The 23,332-nt window shown below is 57.1% G+C and overlaps 1 protein-coding gene across 2 annotated transcripts in view; it reads left to right on the forward strand.

Annotated features, from left to right (window-relative positions):
• Positions 1–23,332, forward strand: part of Atp2c2 (ATPase secretory pathway Ca2+ transporting 2) — a 49,367-nt gene that overhangs the window by 8,985 nt on the left and 17,050 nt on the right. For both annotated transcript variants that reach the window (XM_033757896.1, XM_033757897.1), the window contains exons 2-10: positions 7,615–7,725; positions 9,895–10,011; positions 12,521–12,610; positions 13,513–13,548; positions 13,638–13,699; positions 16,023–16,131; positions 18,880–19,029; positions 19,109–19,177; positions 19,502–19,577. In XM_033757896.1, the coding sequence (XP_033613787.1) occupies positions 7,615–7,725; positions 9,895–10,011; positions 12,521–12,610; positions 13,513–13,548; positions 13,638–13,699; positions 16,023–16,131; positions 18,880–19,029; positions 19,109–19,177; positions 19,502–19,577 (820 nt within the window). The remainder of the gene's footprint in view (positions 1–7,614; positions 7,726–9,894; positions 10,012–12,520; positions 12,611–13,512; positions 13,549–13,637; positions 13,700–16,022; positions 16,132–18,879; positions 19,030–19,108; positions 19,178–19,501; positions 19,578–23,332) is intronic.

Consider the following 23,332-nt stretch of genomic DNA (forward strand, 5'->3'; position numbering starts at 1 on the left):
TCTTTTTTTTTTTTTTTTTTTTTTTTTTGGTTCCAGGGATTGAGCTTGGGCCCTTGCGCTTGCGAGGCAGTTGGCAGAACCACTGAGCTAAATTCCCGGCCCTACACTTGATCCTAGCCCAAAGCGATTGCTGAGCGATCTGAGCGATCTGAGGATCTGTGTCCTCTAGAGGAGCTGCTTCCTCCTCCCCTGCGGTTACTGTGACCCCACGGGCTGCGGGTGATTGGAGGTGTTACGGCATGTGGCCATCTGTCTCCACTGAGCCTGCTCTGCCGTCCCAGATCTGGCCCCAGGGGTGTCCTTGGGGCAGCTTTGTGCCCTCCTGATGTTCCCCAGCATCTTTGAAGCGCTGCACTGTCTGAGTAACAGGGGGCCCCCGGTTTGTGTCTCACCTTCCCTGACCAGCCAGGAGCCCATGCCGGGTGCATCAGATTAGAAATCAAGATCTGTTGCTCCAAGCAGCAAGACACACTCTGTGGCTCTCACTGTCCGGAGGGGTGTTCTCTGCACCGCCAACACAGGCGCACACACACATGCACAGACATGCGTGCACACACACAGCCTAGTATGATCTCAGGGGCTGGAACAGACCTGTGAAACCCCTCTCACCCTGAGGCTGGAATCTAAGAAACCCTTCCTCACCTGCATGGTGTCATTGTGCCCATTTTACAGAAGAGGAAATTGAGACTCAGAAAAGTCAAGGACCTCTGTGGCAGGGATGTGGGGAGCCAGAATCAACTTCGAGCAGGCCATGCTCCTTTGCTGCATTTAGGAGTCTCTTCTTTTTCTAAGGCTGAAGCACCCCAGGGTAGGCATCCTGTTTTTTCCTGCAAGGCTCTTGCTCCTGTTCTCTCTCAGGGTTAAGCTCTGCAGAGGTGAATCACCAACTGCTCTTCCTGGCCTTGCAGCACTGACCCCTCCTGCAGGGCTCCTTGTGCCCCTAAGCATCTGGCTCTTGGGCAGCCCCACCCCTCCTTCCCGGCTGCCCTTGTTTCCTTGGGTGCGGCTGGCAGCAGAGACGGCTCTGGTTCTCTGCCCTTGAGTCACAGCGCCCTGTACCACCTCCTGCTCCTCTGCCTCTCGTCAGTGGCTCCGTCAGTCACCCGGGGCCCCACCAGGGCAGTGTCACCAAGAGCGAGTGGAGGTCTTTAGCCCCACCTGAGCTGGAAATCAGACGTGGGCTGGTTCTAAAGGGGAAATAGAATGAAAGTTTGTTACAAGACAGAAACCACTGGCTCCAAGGAGGAGACAGGGAGAGGGGGGAGGCAGCTCTTGTGTGGAGGCTCTGAGCACTGTCTGCAGTTGCTCATGGGTCAGTAAGAGGGGCCGAGGTCCCCAGGTGGAGTGGGTTCCTGTCCCAGGATGCAGCCACTCTCCTTTGAGTAACCATTTGCTGGCTCTTCCCCGCTTATCTCTCCAAAGGGCAGCTGCCACTCGATCCCTGTCTGGCGGCTCCTCTGAAGTCCCTGCTCCTGGTCCCAGCTGTGGCCTCTACAACTGCACCCCTGCCCGCCCCGTGCTCCAGTCTGACCCACCTGACCCCACCTCCATGCCAAGCGCACGCACACCTGGAGTGGGCACGGGGCCCGCCTGTGACAGTGCCCAGAATACTGCCCGGGAACAAAGGGCGTGGGTTTTGGAGACACGGCTGATTCAGAGCAAGAGAGCCCAGGCACAAGGGAAACTCCGTGCAGCTCCACTGAGGTGGGCTTCTGATACGGCAGCTGGAATCCACGCTGCTAGAAGTCCTGATTTCAGTCCCTCTCCAAGAGGGAAGTCGCCAGCGTGGTGGCACATGCCGGTAACCCCAGCACACAGGAGGCTGAGGCAGGAGGATTGCTGCAAGTTTGAGGCTGGCCTAGAATACACAGTAAGACCCTGCCTCAATAAAAGGGAAGAAGGAAGCGAGCAGGAAAGGCATCGGAGAGGGGGCACAGGGAGCTGTGGGAGCTCCAGGTTTTTCACTGGTTCTGGCCGGTGGTGACTCAGGCATATGCACAGGTAAATTTTCACCCAGGCCCACACGTAAGCTTGCACAGATGGCTGTGTGGGGTTACCCCAGTGACGTTCAGTTTCCATACAGGAAGTGAGAAACTCTCACGACTGTACTTTAGAGGCCTGTCGTATTTCGCGCTGTGGGGTGTGACTCCTCACAGCCCGTTTACAGCAGCTGACATTTAGCCTGCAGGAAGTGTCACAGAGGAGCCGTTCCTCGGTGAGCGGGCCGCAGGGAGCCCCTCCAGCGGTCTGCCTGATTCATCCCCCCAGATCCAGATGACCCCTGCCTCTGTCCCCAGCGTCACGGGGCATAGACTTCCTGGCCCCTCCCGGCTGTGTGGAGGATGGCGCCCTGGTGTGGTCCGAACACACACAGAGGCCGTCGCTGTTCCTCGCCATGAGTGCTCAGCTCACATCCTTCAAACAGCCCGTTAGAAAAACGTGCCGATGTTGTTTTCCATAGCTCAGAGCTCCGCTGGTTTGGAAAATCCTGCTCTGTCAGGGTTGGGAGCTGCAGGCAGCTTCCCGGGGGAGGTTTCATCTCTGGCTCTGCAGTGCACAAGATGATCCAGCCCCTTTTCGTTATCTGAACTGGTTTTTTAAGTACTCCTGTGGTTCCTTTTTTCCACAGTACTCCTAATGGTTGCTTTCAGTAACTCACTTGCGTGACTTCTTGGTATGGCCAGGGACTGCATCTGCTCTCCATGCCACAGGCTTTGTCCTTGGCACGCGGGCATGGGGAGGAGAGGAGAGGGGAGAGGACCCACAGGCTCACTGGTGAGGGGAGGGCCGGGCCCGGCCCGGAATTTGCTCCGTCCCCGCTGTGGGACACAGCGCCTGCTTCACAGTGGCTTCTCCTGCACCTCCTCCTGGTGTGTGGCTGCCGCCCCTCTGCCCACCCGCTGCCCCGCAGGGCTCCCGGCACCTGAGCCTCCATTTCAGCACCCCGGGAAGTGGCCAACTCCAGTCCCCGCCTCCAGGAGCTCGTGGTACCTGTCGGGTGCAGATGCACGGGGGAATGGGAGGCAGAGGATAGGGAGGCACTGGGAGCCCAGGGTGCAGAAAGCGGGGTTCTCTCGGGGGTAGGGCTGGGGAACCAGTGTCCTGCCGCTGTGATGATGGCCCCATGAGTTACCAGGTGTTTCTGGAGGACAGAAGTCCCACATGGGTCTCACCAGGCAGACAAGGCCAGGTGTCACAGGCCTATAATCCCAGCACTCTGGGAGGCTGAGGCAGGAGGATTGCTAGTTCACGTCCAGACAGGACAACTATAACTGGTGGGTATGGCTCTGTGTGAATACCCTGGGCTCAATTCCTAGTACCAAGTGTGCATGCGCGCACACGTGCACGCACACGCACACGCACACGAGTGAGCAGGCTGGCTGGCTCCTGGAGGCTCATGTTCCACCCAAGGAAACCTGCATTGTGCGGCTGTGGCCCCTCCTCCGTGTTCAAAGCTGTGACCCACAGCACTTGTCCTCTTTCCTCTCCGAGGACCTGTGATAACCTTGTCTGCCCCTCCCGGCGCTCCAGGGTCGCCTCCCAACTCAAGATGGCCTGGCTGTGCCCCAGGCCCCTTCAGAGCAGGTGCACAGCCTCCCCCTCCACCACCCGCTCCTGCTGCCCAGGGAAGGCCCAGGAGGGCAGCGTTCTCCATCCACTTCTCCACTTCCCACAGCACAAAACCCACAGGACGTGTTCTCATGTTTCATAGAGCAGGGGATGAAATGTGCTGGTGAAGACTCAGCCAGTTTAGTCCTTTCCTCATGTGCAAAGCAGGGATACAAACTGCACCTACCTCTGATGCCATCGGCCTCGGGTACTCTGTGCAGTGTAGGCGGGAGGTGGACGTCAAGAGTGTCCTGCGTCACAGCTGTTGCGTCGCCAGCCTGGTGAGCCAGGGCTGTGCTGTTGCCGGTCCCTACCCATCCAGCCCTTCTTCGGGGCTACCTCCTTCCTTGCCCAACTTCCAGCCAGCAGGACTCGGGGGCGCTGTACGCCGAGACCTCACACCACGCACGCCTCCTCCAGGGTGCGGGAGTCCCTCCCTGTGTGGATCCACAGCCACTTCCCTTCGGTGCATGGTCCGTTGGTCATGGCCGATCCTGTCCTCCAAGATGGTGGCACTGGAAAGACACACCAGACTGGCCCGAGTGCCTCTCAAGCCAGGCATCCTTAGCTCAACCCGGTGCACATGGCTTCTCTGCAGGGTCGTCCATGCCCTGCAGCTGGTCCCCACTCCTTGGTCAGCCTGGAGGCTTTGTCAAGAGCACAGTGACAGCGTTGGAACACATCGAATCACCTGGAAATCTGTAAGCCACAGGCTACCCCCCTCAGACCCCCAACCTACCTGGGCCAGGACAGGGCCTGAGACTCTGCATTTCTTTCTTTTTCTTCTTTTTTTTGGTACCGGGGATCGAACTCGGGTCCTCGTGCTTGCGAGGCAGGCAACAGAACCACTGAGCTAAATCCCCAGCCCAACCCTGCATTTCTTGTAAGCTCTGTGCAATGCTACTCTAAGGACTGTACTCAGAACCACTGGATGGAGGCAAACAGGACAATCCACAGATCTCTGCCCAGGGAAAGACTGTCCTAGAAATCTTGGAAAGGAGATGGGGCCTCACCACCTGGTGTAAGTGGCCCTTGCTCGTACCTGGTGTCAGTGCCAGCTGTGCTGCAGATGGCTGAGGACTAATCCCGTTGTGTGCTCGGCCTGTCCCTCATCTGTTGCCCATGGACACTGAGTTTACAGGCTGCTAATCTGGCGTTCCCGGGCCCTGGGTGCTGCGTGTTCTTGGTTGCTAATCCTGACAGTCTGTTCAGGCCCCTGACCCCCGTGTTCTCTGGGCACCCAAAATGAGGACCCTCACATGTGTCCCCCCCGGTCCTCCTGTGCTTGGGGCTTCCTGTTCGTTGACCTCCTGTATCCCACAGCAGCCCTGCAGAGTCCTTGCTATTATTGTCCCCCATCCAGAGGGGGAAACTGAGGCACGTGGTGGGATTTAGGAATTGTGTTGGAGAAATGCAGGTCAGCATAAGCCCCGTAACAGCACAGAGTCCCGGAGTCCCTTCCTGCCTGTGTGCGGGGTGACAGAGCGAGGCCCTGGGCAGGCTGTAGAGGAGAGCACTGGCCAAGTGCAGCAACTCCTCTGTCATCAGGGCCCCATCTGCCCTCTTGGAAGCTTCTGGGAGGTAAAACAGCCTGCTTTTGCTTGGGGAAGCTTCTCCAAGGAGTCCCTGTGTCACTACCTGCTTTCTCGGGGTTCAGGAGGCCCCGCGCCCCACCGCCAGCCCTGACTTGCGTGCTGAGTCTGCTTGTTGCAGATGAACTGTACTTTGGGGTCACCAAGGAGGTGCAAAGACACAAAAGATCACAGAGCATGTGACATTCACAACATCATTAAGTCCTAGGGAACAAACCCAGCCATCAGTTGCTGGGCCGGGGAGCAGCTGCACAGGGCAAGCGGCGTGAGGTGAGATCACTGTCGCCACGTCACGGGGAGGTGGCTCTGTCCCAAGAACGGTTGAACCTGTGCGAGTGATTCCAGGCACAGGGACGTGCGGGTGTGGAGAGTCCCTTGGGTGCTGCATAAAAGTGAGTCCAGTGTGATCGTGGCCAGAAAGAAACGGCGAGGCAGAGAAGGGTGGGGCTGGGCTCTGGGACCCAGGCTGCTGCGGGCACAGCGGAGCGAGGACCTGCGCCGGGCCCAGGGGACTAGGTCTTGGGGGTACTCATTGTGTGATACACAATTTGTTGTTAAAGTGAACTCACAAAGAATGCAGTGTTGACTCAGGGGAAACTCGGGGCGGATGGAAGAGCCAGCGAGCAGACCGTGCTGTCCTGTGTGCTCCTAGGTCTTGGACACAGCAAGAAGCTGCCCCAGGAAGCGCATGGGCTCAGCAGCTCCTCAAACCTGGCATTTGGGTGATAGCTGGGGCTGGGATGGGTATCGGAGGGCATCGATTCTTTGACTGCTTAGAAAGGGGGGACGGCAAGGACTAAAGACAAAGAAGACAACAGAGATCTGTGTAACTTCAGAGTACATGGGGGGCCGGGCAGTCAGTGCCTCAGAGTGGGCAAAGACAAGGACTCGGCCAGTATTTATTGTGGTGCACATGGTAAATGGAGGGCGTAATCGGGTGACTCAGGGCTCAATCCTACGTCATGCAGATCTTATGCTGATGAGGATCTTAAGTCATGAGGTTCTTATGGTTTATTTTGTTTGGGTACCGGGGATCAAACTTGGGACCTTGCACTTGTGAGGCAGGCGGCTGAACCACTGAGCTACGTCCCCAGTGCTATGAGGTTTTTGTCTTGAGGAAGGCTGTAAGGAGAGCATTCTTACAACAGTAGGTGGAAGGATTAAGGTGATAAGGAATTTGTCCCTCCCCGGGTGAATCCTTTCTCTTACTACCACTGGGTTCTCAAGGAACCAGGATGTCTTCAGCTGATGCGGTCCTGCCCTGGAGTGTCACAGCATCATGAGACCATCGAGGTTTTAGCTGAGACTGGAGGCAAAAAGGCAGTTAGGTCCCAACATGCCAGAGCTGGACTGCAGGCAGGAGAACTAGGCTTAATCATAATCTAATTGTGAAATAATTTTTCCCCAAAATTATGTAGAATTGCCCCCAACTTGGCGGAAGAAGTGACCAGTGAGGAGGAGGAGAGGAAGTTATGATCTTTATTTTAACTTAAGGAAGAAGTTAGTTGGTGTCTTTTGCTTTCCTCCTTCCCACTTCCTTGTAACCTGCTGGGAAAGGAAAAGATGGTTATCGAGTACTGGGTATCAGAATACTAGGAAGAGTGTAAGGAATGCCCCACATGTCCTGGCACTGAAGTTCCCCCATTGTCAGAGCCTCCGAGGTGCTTCATGTGACTTTCTTGCCACCTGTGGCTCTCTGTGCAGGTCCTGAGTCTCTCAGAGCTCGGCTCCTTCCCATGTCCCTTTCCTTGTGTTATTTAAAATGCCTCGTATAACTGGGCTGTAGTACCCCCTATGATCAGTAGGAGGCACTGTCTAAAATTTCATGGATACTTGACCTACAGCCAGGGAAGTTCAGGGTTCTAAATGAGTCGCTTGTCATTCTGCCGGATCAGTGTTGCAAGGTCCAGTTTTTATTAAAGAAGTTTACTTTAAAAACAGCCACATCAGGTCGGATGTGGTAGTTCATGCTTGTAATCCCAGCACTCAGGAGTGTGGGGCAGGAGAATCATTGTGAGCTCAAGGCCAGCCTGAACTACATAGCAAGACCCTGTCTCAAAGACAAACAGAAAAAACCCCAGCCACATGAGTAATTGCTGAGTGGGCACAGCCCGAGTGCCGGTCAACAGTCGAGTGGATAAATGAGTCGTGATCTACTCCGCAGTGGATTCCAAGCCCCAGGAACTGAGCCAGCATCACACACGTAGCACCGGGTGGGACTCTCAGTACCAGCCCTGAACAGGGAGGTCGGGTGTGGAGGGAGAAACATGCACGTCACCATTTCTCCAACTCCCTAGCAAACAGACTGTGGTGACAGCGGGGTGACCGTGGGGGGCGTCCCTTCGTGGGTCAGTGCGTGGCACTTGGGGCTGTGCGCCCGGCACTTTACACCTGCATCCTGCTCTTCCTGCAGATCGACGGGCAGCACCAGCTGAAGGCCATCGAGAAGGAGAAGACGGTCTCTGCTCTGCCACCCAAGGAAGCGTGCAAATGCCACAAAGAGGACCTGGCGAAGGCCCTTTCTGTAAGAACTGAATTTGCCCCGATGCCAAAGGAGCCGAGTTTCTAGCTTAAGAGCAGGCAGCACAAGGCCCTGAAAACTACACTGGTTTAGCCGGTTAACAGTGCTAACCAGTCCTGATGTGGATGGGCATCCATCTCCTTAGTGGCTTTGTCCCCGAGCAGCCCCCGGGGCCCTCCTGAGATCCAGGTACCCGCATGCAGCCCACACAGCCCCTCTGTGGGGAGATCCAGGGGCGACAGGCACAGCCCCGCTGCCCTGCGGCCCTCACCGTCAGCTTTCACAACCCACAGCACTGCCAGTCATTAAAACCGGATTCTTCTCCCGGTGTCTCAGGGAAGTTTGCAGTCCAGTCAGTGGAGACAGAAAAGCTGCCCTGTCCCAGGAAGCACCCTCCGGGGCTGCAGGACTGAGCTTGCTTTCTGTCTCTCGTTTTCTTGTTTAGAAAACTTGGCAAGCACAGTGACATACACACTCCAGCCACGGCGCTCTGGGGATGTTAATAAAGTCTAGCGATGGTCGGGCATGGGCGCCAGGGTCCAGGAGCCCAGCAGAGGGTGCCTGAGGCCGCCTGCTCCTGGGCGTCCATGGCGGTCTCGAGCCCTGTGGATCCATACTTGGCAGAGGGGAGGGAGGTTTTACCGCCTGCCTGGAGTTTTTCCTCCAAAGTAGCTGGGTTTTTGCTCCTTATTCAAAAGAATGTACGAATCTGTTCAGCTTTCTCTGTCGCCTCCACCACCGGAGACAGCTTTCTCATTGACCTGTGTCAAAGAAACCTACGTTATCACTGCCTCTGGCTCTGGCTCCATTTGGTGAAGTGGCTGTGTGGGGCTTGGAGCAATGTCCAGCAGTGTCCAGCACAGCCGCTCTGGGCTCTAAAGGGCAGGCCTTTTCTCCGTTTTAAGACAGTTCAGATGATGGTAAACGCACATGTGTTAGCATCCTGACCCTCTCCGAGCGTGCGTTTTAGTAGTGTGAAGAACTCCGCCCCGCTGTGCACCGTCACCCTGTCCGTCTCCCGAACTGCGTTCCCATCCCGCAGAGGTGAAACTCGGTTCTCTCTCAGTGCTCCCCATGGCCCTCCCTGCACCCCTCCGGCCCCACCGTTTGCTTCCTGTCCCTTCGAAGCTCACTGTTCTGTGCCCCTCACAGAAACGAGCCCTGCAGCTTTTCTCCTAGGACTGCTTTGCCTCAGTTCGCTCACACCCATCCTCAGGGTATAGCAGGTTCTGAATTTCCTTTTTTTTTGCTTTTTTGGTGATAGTGGGGTTACCACCCACTGTCGGGGAGTGGGGATCGTGCCCAGGGGTGCTCTACCTCCGAGCTACGTCCCTAGCCCTTTTTACTTTTTCCCTGGAGAGAGGACCTCTAACTTACAGCCCCTCCATCCTAGCCTCCCCAGGAGCTGGGCTGAGAGGCCCAGCATGCACCGCAGTGCCCTGCCAGCTGGCTGGTATCTCCCGGTGCCTGTGTACCAGTGTTCATCCCTTCACCCGTCAGCGGACTCGGGTTGCTTCCAGCTTTGGCTGTAGTGAGCGGGTGTGCAAGTGTCTCTATGAGACCTGCTTCCGGTCCTTTTGGGCATGTGATCCCAGCAATGGAATGGCTGGTTTCCTGGCAACTTTTTTCCTTTTTTCCTTTTTTGGTTTTTTAAGATAGGGTCTCACAATGTAGTTCAGGCTGGCCTTAAATTCACTGTGATCCTCCTGCCTCAGCCTCCCAAGTGCTGGGATTCTAGGCATGCACCACCACGCCAGGCTCACCTTGTAATTTGGTGCCTAGTTTTAAAGGAACTGCCCAACGGTTTTCTTGTGCTGACTGCTTACCAATTCCAGTAGCTGCACCATTTACATTCCCGAGTTTTGTTTTGTTTTGAATTAAGACGAAGGTGTGCATTTGGACTTCTGAGATTCCATACTCTACTTCCATTTGCTGGAGCTTGTGTGCAGGGCTAAACAATGCTGTGACTGTTAGGTGTCTGTGTGGCCTTACGGAAAAAGAATGGGGCCGTATGGTTGTATCCTCTTTCCGCCCATCCTCTGGGGTCCTCTGGGGACAAGACCAGTTTCCTAGTCCATCTCTGCAGCCATGGCTGTAGGGTGGGGGCCGCCTTGGGCCCCTCCATCCCTGCTGCGTCCGTCGGTGAGCAGGTGCTGTGCTGTCTCCTTCCAGGTGGACCTGGACAGTGGCCTGTCCGAGTTCGCAGTGACACAGCGCAGGCTGGTTCACGGCTGGAACGAGTTTGTCGCTGGCAACACGGAACCTGTGTGGAAGAAGTACCTGGATCAGGTGGGACTGCCGCTACCCTCCTCCGCTTAATGAGGTTTAGCCAGGAAGGGCAGGGCAGCCACTGACTCTTCCAGTATTGATTGAGAGTGTCTTTGGACGGGTCCCGCCCAGGGTTGGGGCGGGTGTGCTACAAGATAAGAAGTCTCCTTCCTCCTCCAGGCTGCTCTGAGGAGCAGGAGGAGGCGCCAGGCAGCCACCACGAGGGATGCTGGTGACCTTGTAGACAGTGAGAAAATAAGTAGCCTTCGCTTACCGAACCGTCCTCCTCATCCTCGGGTGATCGGGGAGAGCAAAGATGAGAAACACGGAAACACTGTCCCAGGGTGTGTGGGGTAACAGTGAATACAGATAGGGTCCCCTGTGAAATCAGAATTTCAGGTCAATAAGCAAGGGGTAATTTTTAAGTGCAAGCATTTTCAACTACTGCAGCAGACGTTTTAAAAAAAAAAAAAAAGCAGTCCTTGTCAAACTAAAATTCAAACTTAGCCGCACGTCCTGTCTGTATTTTTCCTGGCAACCTGAGCCCAAAGTCACATGCCAGGGATGAAATCTTGGGCTTCTTGTGAGCCACAGACCTGTTCCTCATCTCCTCCCTGTCTGTTCGGGGCTGTACCTGCAGAGGTCCCTGCAGGAGGCCCAGGAGCTGCTGAGCGCAGAAGTCCTGTCTGCACTCGTGCCCCTTCCTGTGTGTGCCAGGCGCTGTGGTTCCGTGGCCGGCTGTTCACAGGGCAGAATGGAGGGAGGCGTGGATTAGAATCAGAGTGCCCGAGCCAAGGCTCAGTCGCAGGCTTGGAGACACTGAGGACATGGTCACACTCTGCTGGGCCTCAGTTTTTCTGACTAGAAAATGAGAATGGTAAATACCCACTGTCGTGAGTTTCACCTAGGAAGGAGGTGCTCAGCCCACGTCAAGAGCTGACTGAGGCTGGCCTTGCTCCCTCTGCCAGCTCTGCCCCGCGTGGGAATGTACAGAGCGGCTAAGAGCGCAAGGTGGAGGTTTAGAACCCGGCTGCAGCAGCACAGACCCTGGAGCCAGTCAGCTTTTCAAGCCGAGGGCGCTCACTCGCCCAGCAAAAATCAGCAGCAGCACCTGCATCAGCAGTCCGTGTTCCCCACAGCGCTCTTTCGGGCTGCTTTCTTGGGCTCAGGGTGTGAACAAAGCCCACCCAGTGCTCTGGCCCTTAACTGGCTTCTGAAGGTCCACAGGGTTTCATCTGCGCACTGAAGACGGGGTCCTTGTGGAGGAGGCTGTGGCTTCCTTGGCTGAGCCTGCCTTGGGCACTTTTAGCAGGGCCCAGGTTGCGGCGAGAGGCTCACCCGCTGTCTTGCCCAGCCATCCCCACCCAAGGCTTCAGTGCCGTGTGCCAGGGGGGACTGGAACCTTCCTCTCCAGCTCTGACCGAGGGCCGTTTGCTGTGAGTTCAGCGGCTCCCTCCCTCCTTCTGCCAGTGTTTCCTGAGGGCCTTCTCTAACACATTGGCCTTCCTGAGGCTACCGATCACTGAGTGGGACTCTGCTGGCCCCGGGCTCACTGCCGCGTGTCCCAACAGCCAGGAGAGGCTGGGGGTGGCCTGCGGCGGCTCAGCAGAGCAGTAACACTGCAATCCTGAGCCCCTGCCCACCACACCATACAGTCAGATGCAGATCTGGTCCCGAGAGGACTGAGGACCCCAGGCAGATACAGTCCTTGTCCTTGGGCAGGTCATCTAGTCCAGAGAGACGGTTTGATAGAGCCACAAAAACATCATGGTGAGAAAGTCAGATGCCTTTGCTCTGCTCGGTGTTGCAGTGTCAAAATAGTTGCTGTGGTAAACTCAGGGCTGCTGCCTTGTCTCTCGTGCCACAGAGCTGGGACATGGAAGTCCTGGGGTGGGGTGGAGTGAAGTCCTTTGTGCATCACACTGGTGTGGGGGTGAAGCTCTTCTCATGAGCAGCACAGATCATAAGGATGTTAGCATTTCCCTTTGTGCCTTGGCTGCTGGGAAGCTCAGAGCCCAATGCATAGACCAGCTGAAAAGCGTGACTTGGTTGTTGGTACTTGAACTCTTCCCTGGTCCTGATCTTTGCTCTATTCTCTCTGATTCTGTTTCTATGTGTCTGCGCTTCCTTTTAATTCTCTGTAACATGAGCAGCCATGAAATACCTGTATCAATCAAGGGACAGATACATAAAACAATTAGTGCTTTCTGGGAGGTTTTGGGAGCAGTTTCTCTCTAGTGGGGAATCCTTGCACACAGGTCAGTGTGCAAGCTGGGCTGATTGCGGTGCGTGGGATTTTGACGTGGTGTGGTGAGAGAGGACAGTCATAGAGCATCGTGGACATGCGGCGAAAGAGACCAAGAGCTCAGGGCCAGGGCTGGTCACTGGCGGTGGGGTGTTGGCGTCCTTCCACACCCTGGTCATGCACCGGTGGCCTGAAAGCCCACCCTGCGTGAAGACGCGGGTCATGCTGCTTTGGGGGGGACACCCAGGGTGGTCTCGGGACGGAGTGCCCACCTGTGTCTTTCAGTTCAAGAACCCCCTGATCCTGCTGCTGCTGGGCTCAGCCGCGGTGAGTGTGCTCACCAAGCAGTACGAGGACGCGGTCAGCATCACCACGGTGAGCAGGGCAGGGGCGCCGGCGGGGAAAAGGGAATCGGCGGCAGAGGGAAAGCAGAAAGAGGCACACTGCGCATGCGCCCACCCGGCAGCACGGTGTTTGCGGGGCTCCGATGGTCAGTGTCTCTCAGCGTCTCTCGCCCGGCAGGAAGTCGCAGCAGGTGCCTCCCCTGCCCCAGATGGGGGTGCCGGTCCCAGGTCCTGCATGTTTCTGTGACGAGAGCGGCCGGCGTATGTCCATTGTCCAGAGAGAGCTGCTGTGCACCTTTTTGAAAAAATGTAGTTCTGTGAAATTCACATAAAATAGCAACCATTTGAAAGTGAGCAACCTGGTGGAATCTTGTACACGCACAATACTGGGTGCGCACTGCCTCTGCCGGGTTCCAAACACGGGCATCGCCCCAGACACCCACTCCTCCCTTCCCTGGGGACCACCCTGCCTCTGATCCGTCCCGGAAGTGGACCTGCAGCCCCAGGCCTTCGCTCCCTGGTCCGGCAGCCCTCTCTACGGCTGTCTTTCCCACTTCTTTAAGTTTCACTTTCAAAACTCAGAGGCAGCCGGCCACACAGCAGATGTGGCTGCTGCCGTCTAAAAGGCCAGGGTCAGATTCGCATCTGCAGGTGCGGTGTGATGTTCTCCTTGAAAAAGAGGCTTCCCCGACACGATGCCGTTTCAGAGAAATCCAAAGGGCTCCCCAGAGTGTGAGCTCTGGGTGGTGGAATTCGGTGCGATTTCTCTGCTTGCTTGGGAAGTGTGGTTTCTCACCTTCACACAGTGCACTTACTTTGCAAAAGGAAAGGCAGACAGGGTGAGCAGAATGTCACTGTCCAGCTGCCCGGCACACACTGCTCCGGCCCGGCCACTGGCCTCACCTCTTCCCCCCACCCCCGGTCTCCCTCCAGGCCGTGCTCATCGTGGTCACTGTCGCCTTCATCCAGGTGTGTACTTACAGAGGGCCTGTCGGGGTGAGCTGGATGTGACGGGTTCACGGGTCCCCCAACCAGCATGTGTGCTGTGCCTCCCCCAGGAGTACCGCTCGGAGAAGTCTCTGGAGGAGCTGACCAAGCTGGTCCCCCCGGAGTGCACCTGGTGAGTCGGGGCCGATGCCCAGGCAGGTGCTTGACAAATGCGGTGCCCCTGTGCTGTCACTAGTTGCTGTGTGTCCTGGGACAGGCAGCTCAGCCTCTCTGTTCTCTCATGGATCTCTCAGGTACCCAGCACAGAGGCGTGGATGGAGGGCACAGCTTTGGGAAGAAACGAGAGGCACAACTATGTACACTTGCTCCAGGGGGGCTGGCCTGAGGGTTCGCTGGGTCTCCGGGGTGGCTCAGGAGTGGCAATGTGAACAGGCCCAGCACGGTGGCCTCCTGCTGGCCTGACGTGGCTGCTGTGCCCTTTGCTGTCACACAGCTCTTACTGAAAATGTGTAAAAGGAGGAAAAGGAAAGACAGAGTGCCCAACAGTGCATGTGGTGCCACAGAAACGTCCAGAAGTGTCTGTGATGTACCCCTGCGGCGAGAGGTCACAGCCAGGTGTGGACGCGGAGGAACTGGGCTCTCCATTTAATTCTAGTTCACAATGGGCCAGCCGTCCGCAGTGGGGGGCTCCGGCCTAGCATGCACAAGGCCCTGGGGTCCTTCCCCAGCACCGCAGAAACAAAAACAACACAAAGGTGAATCTGAATCGAAATATGCGCCCGGGCCCAGGAGCGCATTGTGTTTGTGTCCAAGGGAGAAAGAGTCACAGACGGAAACAGCAGAGAAGGCAACAGGCCAGGCCAGAGGCGGAGAGGGGCTGATGGGAAGGGTGGGGGATTTCCTGAAGGGCCACCAGGGCCGTGGAAACCGGGCTTGACTGACGGGCAATGATCGAGGCTGTGGGCAATCGGCCCTGGACATGAACCGAGGACCGGAGGGAGGCACAAATGATGTGTGTGACCTGATGGGCCAGTCTTCAGTTTAAACACCACGCCTTGGCCTCTCAGGTGCACAGTCTGCGTTATTGATGTCCCCAGAGGCCACTTCTGAACACATTTGATTTTCGAGGTCGGCAGGGGCTGCAGCCAGGTGGAGCCCCTGCACTGAGACCCCCCAGACCCTCTCGCCAGCAGGGGGCGCACTACCATGCATGGCCTTCTTGCATGGCAACACTTAAGGGGCACCTACTGTGTGCCCCGGCGGGGGGAGGCTCTGCCTTGGATGGGGGCAGCTAATGAGCACAGCAGACCTATCGGAGCCCACAGCCACTCACACACGGGACCAACAAGCACAGGGGGACGGCAGTGACCAGGACGGGATGGGGAGGCGTCTACACAGCCTGCTCTCAGCCTGCCCTGACCCACTGAGGGAGGAGGAGTTGATGTTTAAGTCAAGGCCTGGTTCATAGAAGCCATTGGAGGAGCGGGAGGAACCACAGGTGTCTTGCCATCAGGTGCCACTGGGGTCCAAAAACTCAGTTGTGCAAACCGTGAGGAAAGTGTGAGAGCTGTGAGGGGGGTCTGGGTTGGTTCCTTCCTGTGGCACCCTTTCCTCTGCCTCCTCCTGCTGCTCTGCTTGGCTGTCTGCCTGGCTCCTCTTGGTGTCCCACGGTGGCTGCCATAGCTCCAGGCATCACAGCCAAACACAAGAAGTCGTAGAGAAGAGACTGTGTGGGTATGTACATACATGTGTGCATGTATGTGTGTGTGTGCACACCTGTGCATGTAGAGTAAGGAACCCTCACTCATGAGTGCCCAGCCAGCATTGCCTCAAGCCTCCTAAGCCAGGATGGGTTGACCTGCCAGTGCCCATGCCAGTCCCAGGCAGGATTTGGGACCTCTTCCATGATCCAAGCCACGTGTGACCAACCACCCCCTGGGGCACCTGGCTGAGGAAGAAGAATAGACGCCCAAGCAGGATCAGATTCCGTGAACAAGGAAGAAGGAAATGTCTCCTTCACCCACCAAGTCTGCAGGGACCCTGTCAGCAGGAAGGGCTGTGGAGCCTGAGGCCTGGATCCCAGGTGGTGGGGAAGGCTCTGTTGTCTTCAGAGGGAGGGGCGAGGTGCCCCTCTGTGGGGCCCGGACAGAGCCAGAGCCAGAGCACTGTGGCGCGTCTCTCAGCCCGTGCGGGTGGTCCCAGCCCCCAGGGTCCCCTGAGCCTCCAGGTTAAGCCATGGGCTCCCCGAGAGCAGAGCCTGCGGGCCTCCCAGCCATGGAGCTGGCCCTGCGACACCTCTACACAGCAGGGGCCTGCCACAGGCACGAACAGAGGCCGTTGCCTCGTTCCCCAGACTCCCAGAAGACACATTTAGGTTGCATGAGTTTGAAGAATGAGGCTGTAAGGGAAATAAATGCCTTTCTGCGGAGGCGCCCCACGTCCAAGCCCATAGGCTCGGCCTCACCACGGTCCCTCTGCCCTCTCCACCCACGTAGCATGAGAGACGGGGAGCTGCGACACCTGCTCGCGAGGGACCTGGTTCCCGGAGACATCGTGTGCCTCTCTGCTGGAGACCGGATCCCCGCAGACATCCGACTCACACAGGTGAGCCATGCACGAGTGCACACATGTCCATGCACAAGCCCACCAGGAGGCGGTGAGACCCATCCACAGGCCACGTGTTCCCAGTGCGGACCCAGTGGCTCCCCACTTCCATGGCTTCATTTTCCACGATTTCTGATGTCCACAGTCACCACAGTCCCAAAATAGCAGTCCCAGCACTCTTTCCACCCTGCGAGGTCGCAAGTGGTCTGTTTTATCACTGGTCACGTTGCCAGCCTCTCATGGTGCCGAGGGTGTCAGTTAAACTTCCTCCAGGTGTGGCGCTCAGGTGAAACACGGCCTCTGTAGGGTTTGGTATCTGTGGTATTGGAAACTGCCGGGGATTTGGCGTGTGGCCCCCAAGGACGGGGGTGCTGTACAGGCCTAACAGATCTGCCATGCGACTTTCCAGTGTGCGGCGGACTGCAGTAGCAAAGGACCCTGGGGGTGCTGGGGACAAGACAGGCAGCCAGCACCAGGGGCAGTGACAGCAGAGAGGGAACCGGATCCAGGAGCCCCGGAGGCAGCAGAGGCCTCCACAGCGGACTACAGTGTGGGACTACACCCAGCCAGGGACAAGCTGCTCCTCCGGCCCCAAGAGTTTTAGTGTCCCAGCCTGGCAGGGTAGTGCCCAGGCCCGTGGGTTCTCCTGCATGGACAAGCTGGGAGGAATCTGTCCACTTGCGTCCACATGTGAGAATGCATCGCCCAGTGACAGGATAAGTTCAGGCACCAGCCTGTTCCTCTCAGGTGTGCCACTGGGGGCCCTGGGACCACTGGTCCCTGCAGAGGATGCAGAAGGACAAAGGTCTGAGCCAGCTCCCGGGACCTGCATTTCTGGCGTTTGTGACCTGCTCGGCCAGTGGGCCGTCCCACTGTGCACGCACGGCCACTCTGGAGACTGGCCGAGGAGGGCCAGGCGAGGGGCTCGGTGTCTGACCCATCTGTGGCGTGTGCATTTGATGGAGTGGCCAGGCTACTAGGCTGAGCCCTGGTCTCTTTGTCACTCCGCTGCCTCACACAGCAGGACCCTCCAGACAGGGGAAGGTGTGCAGCCGCAGGCATCCAATAAGGAGGGCTCCTGTCGGCTGCAGCTGCTGGTATGAGGCAAAGAGAGGCTGGGGGACTTAGCGGTTGGCACCCTGGGACCAAGCATGAGCTTGGGTTTGAGCAGTGGGTCTATAACTCAAAGTCGTGTGACCTCAAGCAAGTTGCTTAACCTCTGTGGGCCTCACTTCCTCCATCTCTAAAATGGGAGGGCTTACTTATGGCAGGCATATCAGGAGCCAGGGAACCTGTGAGTGGGTGCTGGCCTGCATCTCCCAGTGTGTGGCTTAAGAAGGGATTCGCCTCTCTGAAAGGCTGGTGTTGGTCTCCACTTCCTGGGTGAGGGCGAGGATGGTCCTGTTGGCCCTTGCCTGCAGCACTGCAGGTCTGAGTGGCAGCCCAGGAAACGCCCTCCTAAACCCCAAACAAACCCTTTCTTCACCTCCCTGGTTTTCTCCCTGCCCTGCTCAGGCTCAGTTAAATCACACCGTTGTGTTGATGACTGGACACCACCAGCTGGTGGGCGGCCCCATGGGTATTTTGCAATCCCTCTGGACAGTTGACAGCTTTGTTGGTTCCCAAGGGGAAGCCTTTATCAGCGATTGTACTGTAAGACCTGGAGCTTCACTGTGCCCCTCCCTGCGGCAGGTCTGCGAAGCTCTTGAACTAAGCCACCCCATAAACTCCTAGAGAGCGGAGCCAGGAACATCTCACCCCAGTTATCATGAGGTGGAAAACCGGGGTCACAGGCTGCCCTGGAGCTGCCAGGAGGGCTGGGCACAATGCTTTTTTTTTTCCTTCCCGCTTCCAGAGAAAGAAGAAGGGTTGAACTGGAGTTGTCAGGACTGCGTGGGTGAGAGCTGTGCGGGCCAGGAGCCTCCTGGGGGCCTGAGCAGGAAGTGGCCCCAGCTGAGCCTTCAGGCCCTGCCCAGAGCCACCCTCAGCACCGCCCCACCTGCCTCCTGTCCCTTCACAAGCTGCTTAGTGTCACAGAGCAGCCATGGGCTTTCCTCTGGGTAACATAATAGCAGAGACTGGGTAACTGGCAAAGAGAAAAGGCTTATGAGTTCATGGTTCTGGCAGTGCCAGGTGAGGGCCCATGTGTGGTGAGGACTTGCTGGTGGAGTCCTGAGGTGGCACAGGGCACCTCCCACCGGCAGACAGGGAACAGTGTGTCTTTCTGGTCTGTCTGCTTTGAAAGCCCCCAAGGTTCCACCCTAGGGCTCCACCTTCACAACTGGATCTAATCCCAGTCCCTTCCCAAAGACCCAACCTCCGGTGCCATGATCAGATTAAACCTCTTAACCTCTCACGGTGAGGACTAAAGGCCAGCACGGGCTCAGCTGGGGGGACACTCATGCCACCTCCCAGCCAGAGCACTCAGTCATGCGCAGGATTTTAGGGAGCCCCAGGGCCTGCACAGGACCCCTAGGGTGGGCAGGGGTCTGGGGCAGGTGCAGCACAGATGCTCTGAGAGGTGTGTCAAATAGCACTAGAAGAACGTGTGAGATGTTTACGTTTCCCAAGAGGGAACCCATTCCAGTCCTTTCCGACCCCAGAGGCGTCCAAGGCTCCAACTCCGACCCTGGTATTGAGTTCAACCTTCGCTGTACGGTGCCCGTTAAGGCTCTGGATGTCAGTCTGGGCTTCTAAAACTGACTCAGGAGGAGATGGGAGATCCCACGGTGTCCCTGTCCCATGCAGGCCACGGACCTCCTAGTGGATGAATCCAGTTTCACGGGAGAAGTGGAGCCATGCAGCAAAACAGACAGCCCCATGGCGGGCGGCGGGGATCTCAGCGCCCTGAGCAACATCGCCTTCATGGGGACCCTGGTGCAGTGCGGGAAGGGCCAGGTAAGCCTGGGGCTCCCGGCACAAGCACCATGGGCTCCGGGAGCTCAGGCTTCACGCCGCCCCCTCTCTCCTGACACAGGGGGTCGTGATTGGAACCGGGGAGAGGTCTCAGTTCGGAGAGGTGTTCAAGATGATGCAGACGGAAGAGGTGAATGGCAGTGGGCTGTGGGGTGCGCGGGGGGAGGGGAGGGCCTGAGCCTCTGGCGATACCACCCCACTCAGGCCGTGGGAAGGAGCCAGATGTGGCTCACAAGCGTACATTTTCAATGTATCTTTACATCAGAACATTACAGGCTGCTCGTCAGGCTGTAACTTTCAGACAGCGGCACACACAGACCTCAGGGTGTGGTCAGCGACCTCGTGCACATGTATGTCTGTGTCGCTGACACCGAGGAACAAGCTGTGGCCTGCAAAGCGAGTCCACCCACAGCCAGCACCAAAGTCTGACCAGCCCCCGTTCTCCCCTTTGCAGACACCTAAAACACCTTTACAAAAGAGCATGGACAGGCTGGGGAAGCAGCTGACTCTCTGCTCCCTTGGCATCATTGGTAAGCAAGTGGTTTCCTGGAGGGTTCTGGAGACTGTGGGGAGCCATGCTGGAGGCCCCCATGCCTGCCTCTCACACATCTTGCTGCTTGCCTGGGGTAGAACTGAGCTGGGATTGGAGACACAGAGCACCCTACAGGTCCTTGGAAGCTATAATCCTACCCGTTCTTCAGAGGGCAAGGAGAGAACACAGAAGGGTTGGATGGGGTTAAGGCATGTACCAGGAAGTGGCGTTGGTACTGCTGCCCATTTCTATTGGCCAGAGTAGAGTCACATGACCTCCCCAATTGAAAAGGAATCTGGGAAATGTAGTTAAACTATATTTCCAGCCATATTTTGGGGCGTCTTGGGGTGTTGAGCTTGGACTGATATCTCTTGGCCGTTTGGCAACATACCAGGCAGCATCAACACGATACTGCAGACCTAAATGTAGAGTCTGAAGCCTTCACACCTCCACAGGACTGTCCTGGGCCTTTTACCTGCTGCTTCTGTTCTTACCAGCTCCGGCTTTGATTGCTCATCCTTCATTCCATCCAGTGCCTGGCTCAGTACTTTCTCAGTGAGTGATGCGTGAATGATTGTTAAAGGGACAGGCTGACGGCCGCCTCCTGCCGCACATGCAGTGTGGAGGGGCCATACTGGTGAGTCTGGCCGAAACCACAGAGCCAGAGACCATTCCTGAGAGAAGTGGCTGCCCCTCCTAGTGCACCTGGCCCCCAAAAGCAGTTACTGACCTAGAAAGTCACCTCCAGCACGCCACACGCCGTGCCAGGTTCGGGGCCACCTAACAGATCAACTAATAGGAAATGAACCAACAGGAGGTGTGATGGTCACAGTTCTTACTCGGGAGAGCTCGGGAGGCCCTGCGAGGAGGTGACATGAGACTGGATTTTGCAGAATGAGGAGGAGTTTTCCAAGAAGAAGAGGAAAGATGCAGGCAGAGGGATGACCTATTTGGGGGTGCAGAAGGCGCCTCCCACTGTAGGGGCGAGTTTAGTGGAATGGGGAAGAGGAAGTGCTGTGGAGTCAGCCGCCTGCATAAAGGCCTAGTCCTGCCATGAGCCAGGCAGCTCTGCAGCCTTTCCTGCCTGCTCCAGGAGCCCCATGCCACTGCCTCTCCCCGCAGGTCAGTTCCTAGCATTCCGTGAGTCAGGGGTGCTCTGCACCTGGCCTCATGCAAGCAGCTGTCACCACAGCGTCCCTGTGTCCCTGCACACACCCAAGTCCGGTCTAGCACAGCACTCAAGGCTAATGTTAGCATCCCATTGAGGATGGGGAAACCGAGGCTCAGCAGGCTCGGCCGCTCACCCACAGCCACACAGCTGGCTGGCGGGGGACGAGGTAGAGCTGGCTGCTTTCCTGCATGGTGGGGCAGTGGCTCAGGTTGGGGCACACAGGACACTGTTGCACAGGCGGGTGCAGGCTGTGTCTCCTATGCGTCCCCTCTGACATCCTGAGCACCACCCAGCTAGTCTGGACCCCTCGGGCTGGCGCAGTGCCGGGAAGCAGGAGGCCCACCTATGCTGGTCTCGCTTGCCCTGTGCTCCCCAGCCGCCTCTCCCCAGAACTCCAATTCTAGCGTGCCCCAAACTTCAGCTTTGGGTTTACTGCGAAACGAATCCCCCAGGGCGTCTGTTTTGGGTACTGGAGGTTGAGCACAGGGCCTTCACACTGAGCTACACCCACCTTGTCTTTTTTGTATCTAGAAACAGGGTCTCTGTAAGTTGCTAAATTACCCAGAATTTGTGATCCTCCTGCTTCAGCCTCGCAGATGCTGGGATGACAGGCGTGCACCACCATGCCTGGCCTCACAGGACTTATTGTTTGTTAGGGCTTGCTGCCTGCCACCGTGCTGGAGGCAGTGATGGGAAACAGGTCTTTCCTGGGCCTGGCGAGTCTGGTGCAGCTGACAGAGCTGGGTGCTATGTATGAGAGGCCATGCCAGCCCCGGTGGCGGAGGACAGTGATGGATTAGTAATGTCTGTAGGGATGCAGGAATGGTAGTGGCTGTGTGTGACTCCCGGTCCTGTCCCTCAGGCCACATATTAGCGATAAATCTGGCAGGATGGAATGCAGGGGACCCCAGCCGTCCACAGGGGGGAGGACACAGCAGCTTCTGAGCCAAACCTGTCTAGTTCTCTCTGACCAGAGAGCAAGGATATGTTTCAAGTTTTTAAGTAATTTTTTAAATTCCAAGGAAGAGCTGTTTCATCACATGAGCACTGTGGGACACTGAGATGGCAGTGTCCATGGGCACGATGTCCGTGCCTCAGGGACCACGGGACCACCACACAGCGCCTGTCCTCAGCAGTCGGGGCTGCCAGAAGGGAACTGTGTCCTCCTAAGGTGCCCTGAGCTTTCTACTCACTTCCCCAAGGACAAATAGCAAGAAACTGTGCTGAGGAGATTGTCAGAGTAGATAGAAAATTTGCTTAAACTGTCTCCAAGGTCAGGGAGGCCTGGCATGGTGACCACTCTCACAAGCCCTCACTCCAAAAGTTAAGTGGTGTTTCTCAGCACTTCAAGAGCTCCTCCAGAGCTGAGCTTGGCGGCACATGCCTGTTATCTCGGCACGTGGGAGGCTGAGGCAGGAGGATCACCACAAGTTCAAGACCAACCTGACCTACATAGTGAGACCCAGTCTCAAGCAAAAAAGCAAAACAGAGCCCCTGCAATAGAGTGGGCATTTGAGGCTGGGTTTTGGGGACCCCTGGTGGGCACAGGGGAGAAGCAGGGGGCTGGAACGTACTTTCTAGGGCAGGCAGAGGTCACCAGGTGGCATGCACAGCAGACTGGCAGGAGCCACCCAGGACAGTGTTACCCTCTCCTATGGAAGGCCCAGGAGGCCTCCTGAAACAGCCCGCTCTGCCCCCACCAAGTCCGTGCCCACTGAGTCTGCACACCCCACCACCACGCTGCGTGGAGACCCCCTGCCTGCCCTGCAGAACAGAGCTGACAGCCAGTACCAGGTCCACCACCTCCCCGCCCTCTTCCTGGCCTCCACATGACAGCAGAGCAGTCAGGGGTTGGAGGTGTTGAGTGCTTCCCATTTGTTTTTTGGGTTTTTTTTGGTGCTGGGGATTGAACCCTAGGCCTTCACACTAAGCTACATCTCCAGGCCTTTGTTAATTTTTTATTTTGAGGCAGGTAACTAAGTGACCAAGCTGGGCTCACACTCGTGATCCTCCTGCCTCTGCCTCCTAGAATGCTAGACTTGACCCTTCTTAAACCCTGTCTTTAACAACTCCCTGAGGGAGGCGAGCTCATGATCCCATTTTACAGATAGGGAAACTGAGCCTGCTGCTTACAGCCCCCACACCTTACCACACTGCCAGGGCCCTGGATTTAGGCCCTGGGCTGCGGGCTGGTGGCTGTGGGATGGGCAGACCACTCACGGAGAGCCCGGAGCCCAGGTGCTCAGCTCTGTGCCCTGCAGCCCTCGGACCCTTGTTAATAATAGGGTAACAGGCAGGTGGTTACCTAGAAGCCGGCCAGGTACAGCCTCCAGGTCCAGGTCCGGATGCGGCTGTTTGCACTTCACCTCCCTGGCCGGCTCTTACTGAAGGTCACTGTTGGCCGCCAGGGCCCTGCCCGACAAGAGTGCAATTGCTCGGCACTGCCACCCGCTCCAGAGCCAGGGTCCCTGGTGCACTTGCTCATCCGGGTGATGCCCGAGATCGGGTACCAGGTGACGTGGATGGGTGCAGCAGACACCTTTTCCAACAGGGCCGGCACCTGTGCCAGGACTAGCGGCCCT

Source organism: Fukomys damarensis, unplaced genomic scaffold (genome assembly GCF_012274545.1).
Source record: "Fukomys damarensis isolate Sample0158 unplaced genomic scaffold, DMR_v1.0_HiC HiC_scaffold_32, whole genome shotgun sequence".
Classification (NCBI taxonomy): domain Eukaryota; kingdom Metazoa; phylum Chordata; class Mammalia; order Rodentia; family Bathyergidae; genus Fukomys; species Fukomys damarensis.